The sequence below is a fragment of the Mus caroli genome, chromosome 7 (genome assembly GCF_900094665.2).
Source record: "Mus caroli chromosome 7, CAROLI_EIJ_v1.1, whole genome shotgun sequence".
Classification (NCBI taxonomy): Eukaryota; Metazoa; Chordata; class Mammalia; order Rodentia; family Muridae; genus Mus; species Mus caroli.
This window is the reverse complement of record NC_034576.1, coordinates 15,384,969-15,390,637: the sequence shown is the minus strand read 5'-3', so window position 1 is coordinate 15,390,637 and position 5,669 is coordinate 15,384,969. Positions and strand designations below refer to the sequence as shown.

The 5,669-nt window shown below is 46.5% G+C and overlaps 1 protein-coding gene across 1 annotated transcript in view; it reads left to right on the top strand.

Annotated features, from left to right (window-relative positions):
• Sae1 (SUMO1 activating enzyme subunit 1) overlaps positions 1-5,669 on the top strand; it is a 60,511-nt gene that overhangs the window by 21,741 nt on the left and 33,101 nt on the right. Inside the window, exon 4 of the mRNA XM_029479252.1 lies at positions 1,452-1,640. Within this exon, the coding sequence (XP_029335112.1) occupies positions 1,452-1,640 (189 nt within the window). The remainder of the gene's footprint in view (positions 1-1,451; positions 1,641-5,669) is intronic.

The window sequence follows — 5,669 nt, the reverse complement described above, 5'->3', positions numbered from 1 at the left end:
TACTTCAGAGCATTCTCAGACGAGGGGTTAACAATGACAGAGCATACTGTACTATAGTACTTCAGAGCATTCTCAGACAAGGGGTTAACAAGTTATGAAGCAGAGTTGCTTTGTGGAGTCACACTTTTGTTGTTTTTTTCAAGGCATGGTTTCTCTGTTTGGCTATACTGTAACTCTGTAGACCAGGCTAGCTTCCAACTCAGAGATCTACCTACCTCTGCCTACTGAGTGCCATGCCTGCTCAGCTTGTGGGTTCAGAATTTTAGGAAACATGTAGACCCCATCTTTGGAAGCAGTGGTGTCAACTGAAGCCCAAAGCATGCAATGCTGTGGACAGAGTGCATCCCATGGGCATCCCAACTCCCGAACTTGAGGCCTGGAACTCACGTGCTGTCCAGCGAAAGTGTGCTTGTGTTTTAAATGCTTGCTCCTTAGCTTGTACTTGCGTGTTGAGAGATGGAGAGAGAGGGCCTGCTAGTTCCATGGGTAGTCCTCTGGGCACATTTAACCTGCCTTGGACAGCTCCACGGTTCAGAGCCTACTGTGGAGCAGACGGAACATGAAGCTGCAGAGCCTAATTCTCACATGACAAGACCTGCAGTGTTACAGCTTTCAAGAGAAAGATGGCAGACGGTATTTATAAGACTATGAGCTGGATATATGGCCACCATTCATTATATTTTTATTCTCTTGCTTGCTCTCTCATCTCAACCTCTCAAACAGCATCTGAATCCTACCTTGCCACTGAGCGATACAGTTGGGCACAGCTTCCTGCTAAGCAGTGCTCTTACTGTTCAGCCTCTCCAGCAAGTCATTGGTATTTCTCTGGCCCACAAGTTTATTGACTGGTGCACACCTTAATCCCAGCATCTGGGAAGCAGAGACAGGTAGACCTCTGAGTTCAAGGCCAGCCTGATCTACAGAGTGAGTTCCAGGACAGCCAGGGCTACACAGAGAAACCTTGTCTCGAAAACCAGTGGGGGAGGTGGGAGTGGGGGACGACAACCTTTGAAAGGGGCAAACGTGTTCCCGCCATCTCCTACCCTAGCCACCCAGCAGCTTTAGAAAGGTCTGGTTCTAGGAGTGCAATGAATTGCACAGTTAAAACAAGAGCAGGCTGGGCTACTCTTAACATGAGATTTCCGCAGCACAAGGAGGAATTAGGTTTGGCTCTTTAGTTTCTGACTCCTCAAGAATGTTTGCAAAGCAGTCTCTTTGGCTCATGGGAGCTTGCTTATGCTAGGCAGTTTACTTACGATCTTTTCCCATTATCACATCAGGGACATCTAGTTTAAAAATGGTTAACTGATTTATCAGATCTCTCCAGGGACCGTGATGAGATTTGAGTTCAGGCCTCGTTGATTCAAAAGCTTTTTTGCTCTATTTTGGTTGTATATTTGTTTTGTTTATCGAAGCAGGATTTCTCTGTAGCCTTGGAACTCACTCTGTAGACAAGGCTGTGCTTGAACTCAGCCTTTTGCTCATTACATTCCAGTGATGTGACTTTCAAACTTGGCTTCCTCCCATCGTCTCTTTCTAGAGAGAAAACCAAAGTTGCCAAAGTAAGCCAAGGAGTGGAGGATGGACCTGAAGCCAAGAGAGCAAAGCTTGATTCATCAGAGACAACCATGGTCAAAAAGGTAAGTGAGAGAGCTGAGGTCAGAAACCCTGGGGCCTCATAACTGCAAATGAGGGAAGCCTGGAAGAGGAAGTTCGAGAGTGAGCGAGCGTTGAGTAGGGTATAGCTACTGCTGATTCCAGGCAGCTCTCTCCTCCCGAGAAAATGGGTTTATATTCCAGATCCTTCACCGTTCTGACAGCCTTTCACATATCCAAGTACTGTTGTGCTGCAGCACCATGGTGACCAGATGACAAGCTTGTGTAACTGATTTGGCATAAAAGCCATCAGTTTGGACCTATAGTGTCACATGTGCCATGTGACAGTGACCTATGAGACTTGAGTGTGGAGTTAGACAGTTGTGAGCCACAGTGTGACTTGAGATGCTCAATAATAAAGTGTTTCCTGTACAAGCATGCTGAGCGAGCGAGTCACCCAGGACGGCTGGCTCATGCCTGAGTGTAACAGTTCCCGGGAGGGAGGGAGGGAGCCAAGCAGTCCGTGTAGTGAGCACCAGGGTCAGTAAGAGGTCCTGTCTCAGAGAGGTAAAGAGCTGGGCTGTAAGCCCAGCATGGTGACTCATGCCTTATCATCCCAGCATTTAAGAAGTGGAGATTGAGGATCAGAAGTTCAGAGCTCCAGTTCCAGGGTAGCTTGGGCTACCTGAGACTTTGTCTCCAAACCAACAGAAAGGTCTTTAATATGTGGATGGTAATTGCTGGTGTTGTGTGGGTCCCCCCCCCCCCAACATTGGGTGTAGAACCTGGGGACTTAGACATGTGTTTGGGTCTAGTGCAGTGTTTAATCTCATTTTAGAGAAAGCAGTTAGGAAAGCAAACAGAAGGCAATGGTTTCTTTAGCCGGTGTTAGACAAGAAAATCTTGTACTAGGGAAAGCAATTTGAAGTGGCTGGTATTGGCTTCATTAAACTGAGAAATAATGGGACCAAACCCATATTTAAGGAAAGCAGCTGGTTGGAACATCCATTTAAAGTTGCATTGAGGGTTAGAGGTTCTGTGCAGGTTCCACAGCACTGGGACTAAGTTTTCTAGCAAGACAAAACTGCATTTTCTGTCCCTTACTTTTGTGTTTGTGTTGGGAGCCTGATGCCAAGGAATTATTAAGCTCTGATTTTAGTGTCTTCTCACAGGACTGTAGTTACCCGGAATGAACAGACCTGGAGTCCTTTCTTTTTGTGGCCCAGTCAGGCCTTCTCTGCTGGGCTGCCTGAGCTTTGCGGGGAGAGGCATTGTTAACAAATGGAGGAGCACAAAAGGAGCTTTGTGGGCGGCTCTGTCAGTTTATAAATCACACCCTCTTACAAGTGTGACACTTGGCCCTGGTGTGAAGGGTTTTATGGCTTAAGGGCCTTCTCTGATTGAGGCCCACATTTTGCATTCAGATGGAAAAAGCCCTTGCTTTGTTAGCCATTCACAGCTGGAAGTTTCCCTGGAATCCCTTCTGATGATGCCCACTAGGGTGGATATGGAAGCTTCATTTGGGAGCTACTTTTCTGTCACTATGAGGAGAATGTGGGGACCCCAGGCCAGTACTTGGCAGCCTTGGTGTGCCATTCCTGAGCACTCTGCCGGCACTTTGCCCTTTGTGCAATGTCTTCCTTACAGAGGACAGAAATTGAAGATATCAAAATATTCCCCAGCTGACATTGTTAGTCAGCTGTTACAATGGGACTATTGAGCTGGGATTCCAACCCTGAGCTCTTGAGGGCGCACAGCATGCAGCACATTCCTTCTGACAAGCCCCTGGATTCCAGACCTTGGCTTTGTGTCTCACCAAGAACACAGGGCAAGGACAGGGTGTGGCAGTGTTTGGCCTGTGGCTTTGCCACCTGGTAGTAACAACTTCTCTATTTGGGGAGAGAGGGCCTTGGGATTTTATTTTACTTATTTAGAATTTTTTGAGTGTGTCAGTCCTGGCTGACCTGGAACTCAGAATGAAGACCAGGCTCACCCAATATCTTCCTGACACCAGGCCAAGTGGCCCTGGGATTTTGAAGTTTTGTCTGGTTAAATTCCTTCACCCAGATTTTAAGGTTTCCTAAATTGTACAGAATAAGTAGTTGGGTTCTACTCAGATTGCAAGATGGGGCGAGGGAAGCAGCTACTTCCTGTTTCCTGTGAAAGGTGCCTGTCAGAGTCCCCCTCTCCTCCCACTTGTCCTAAGTTCAATCAATTGTTGTAAAACCACTTTGGGTTCAAGGTACATGGTGTGCTCCTAAATTAGAAACATCAGAAAACAAAGAGGAAAAACAGAGCTTGTGGTTTTCACACATCTAGGAAGTTGGGTCTTTTTAACACACCTAAGCTTGTGATAAATAGGGCAGTAGGAGAGGCCCAACTGGAGGCAGCTGGCACTTGGGTTTGTTAGCATCTTTTTGGTACTTTGGTTTTTAAGTTGCATGTGTTTACTTTGTGTGTGTCTGTGGGGCCTGTTAAGTATTATAGGCAGTTAGTTCTTTTACCACTGAGCTACAACTCCATGTACCCTTTAGAGTTTAGTTCCTGGGCTGGTTAGATGGGTAAAGGGACTTGTCACCCAACCACATCATCTGAGTTCAGGACACACATGGTGGGAGAATCAGCTCTTACAAGTTGGCCTCTGACCTCTGTGTATGTATGTGTACACACACAATAAATGAATAAATAAATGTGCTTTTAAAATACTAGGTTTTAGTCGTTGAGATTAGGAAAGTTTTGTTTATTGCCTTATTCGTAGGCCAGCGCTTAGCACAGTCATAGTCAGGAGATAAGGCTCAGTGTAACGGCATTTCCTGCGGCCGAAAATGACCGCCCTGAAATCTTTGTCGTTTAAACCTCGATCATGGAATTAACTGTGACATGAACTAAATGACTTAGCTTTACAGTACATTCGTTTTCGTAGATCAGTTACTTGATCTGAGAGAACAGAATTCCAAAGATAAGAAACTTTCTCAGAGCTGAGCAGTGGTGGTGCATGCCTTTAATCCCAGCACTTGGGAAGCACAGGCAGGCGGATTTCTGAGTTCGAGGCCAGCCAGGGCTACACAGAGAAACCCTGTCTCAAAAAAAAAAAAAGATTGTTTGGTTTAGAGCTGCTGTCTTTTTCGGGTGTCGAATGACTTGACAGGCTGGCTGTTGAAATACGCAGATATTTACATTATGACTAGCAACAGGAGCCAAATTATAGTTCAGAAGTAGCAAAGTAGTGGTTATATGGCCGACAGTCATGTGCACACCTTTAATCTCAGCACGGGGAGCAGAGGCAGGCAGGTCCCTTGAGTTCAACAACAGCCTGGTCCACAGAGCTGAGATCCAGGTCTGCCAAGGCTCCTCAGAGAAACCCTGTCTTGAAAACGAGAAAGAGAGGGAGAGAGAGAGGGAGGGAGGGAGGAGGGAGAGAGAGAGAGATTTTTTCTCGCTGGCGGTCAGCACAGTCTGAGGAAGGGTTGCAGCCTTAGGAAGGTTGCCGACTACTGGCTTAGAGACATGAAATGCACTGGTCGGAACTAACTGCCTGTAATACTTAACAGTGTTTGGTCGGATCCTGGGGTCAGGGTTTCCAGGGAAGATGATGTGCTGAGATGGAGAATGATGTCTTGCCTTACGGGGAAATTTTTCACTTTCAATGACATGTGCACAGAGAATGAACCCTATGTGTGTCTGTCCCCAGCCCTCCATTCTTTCCTTCTCTTCCTTTCTCGTCTTTCCTCTCTTCATGACTGAAAACAGGCAGCCCAGCTGAGCTTAGACACAGTCTGTAGCCCAAAGAGGCCCTGTGTTTTCAGTCTTTCCTGCTTCAGAATGAATGCTGAGTGCACGGCATACTTTACCACTGTATCTGACACACGTGGAAGTATGCACGTAATTCTTTATTTCGTGTAGAGAAATATGCCACATTCTTGTTCTCAGTGCGGCGTGCTAATCTGCCACACTTTTCTTTTTTTTTTTTTTTTTTTTTTTTTCGAGACAGGGTTTCTCTGTGTAGCTCTGGCTGTCCTGGAGCTCACTTTGTAGACCAGGCTGGCCTCGAACTCAGAAATCCGCCTGCCTCT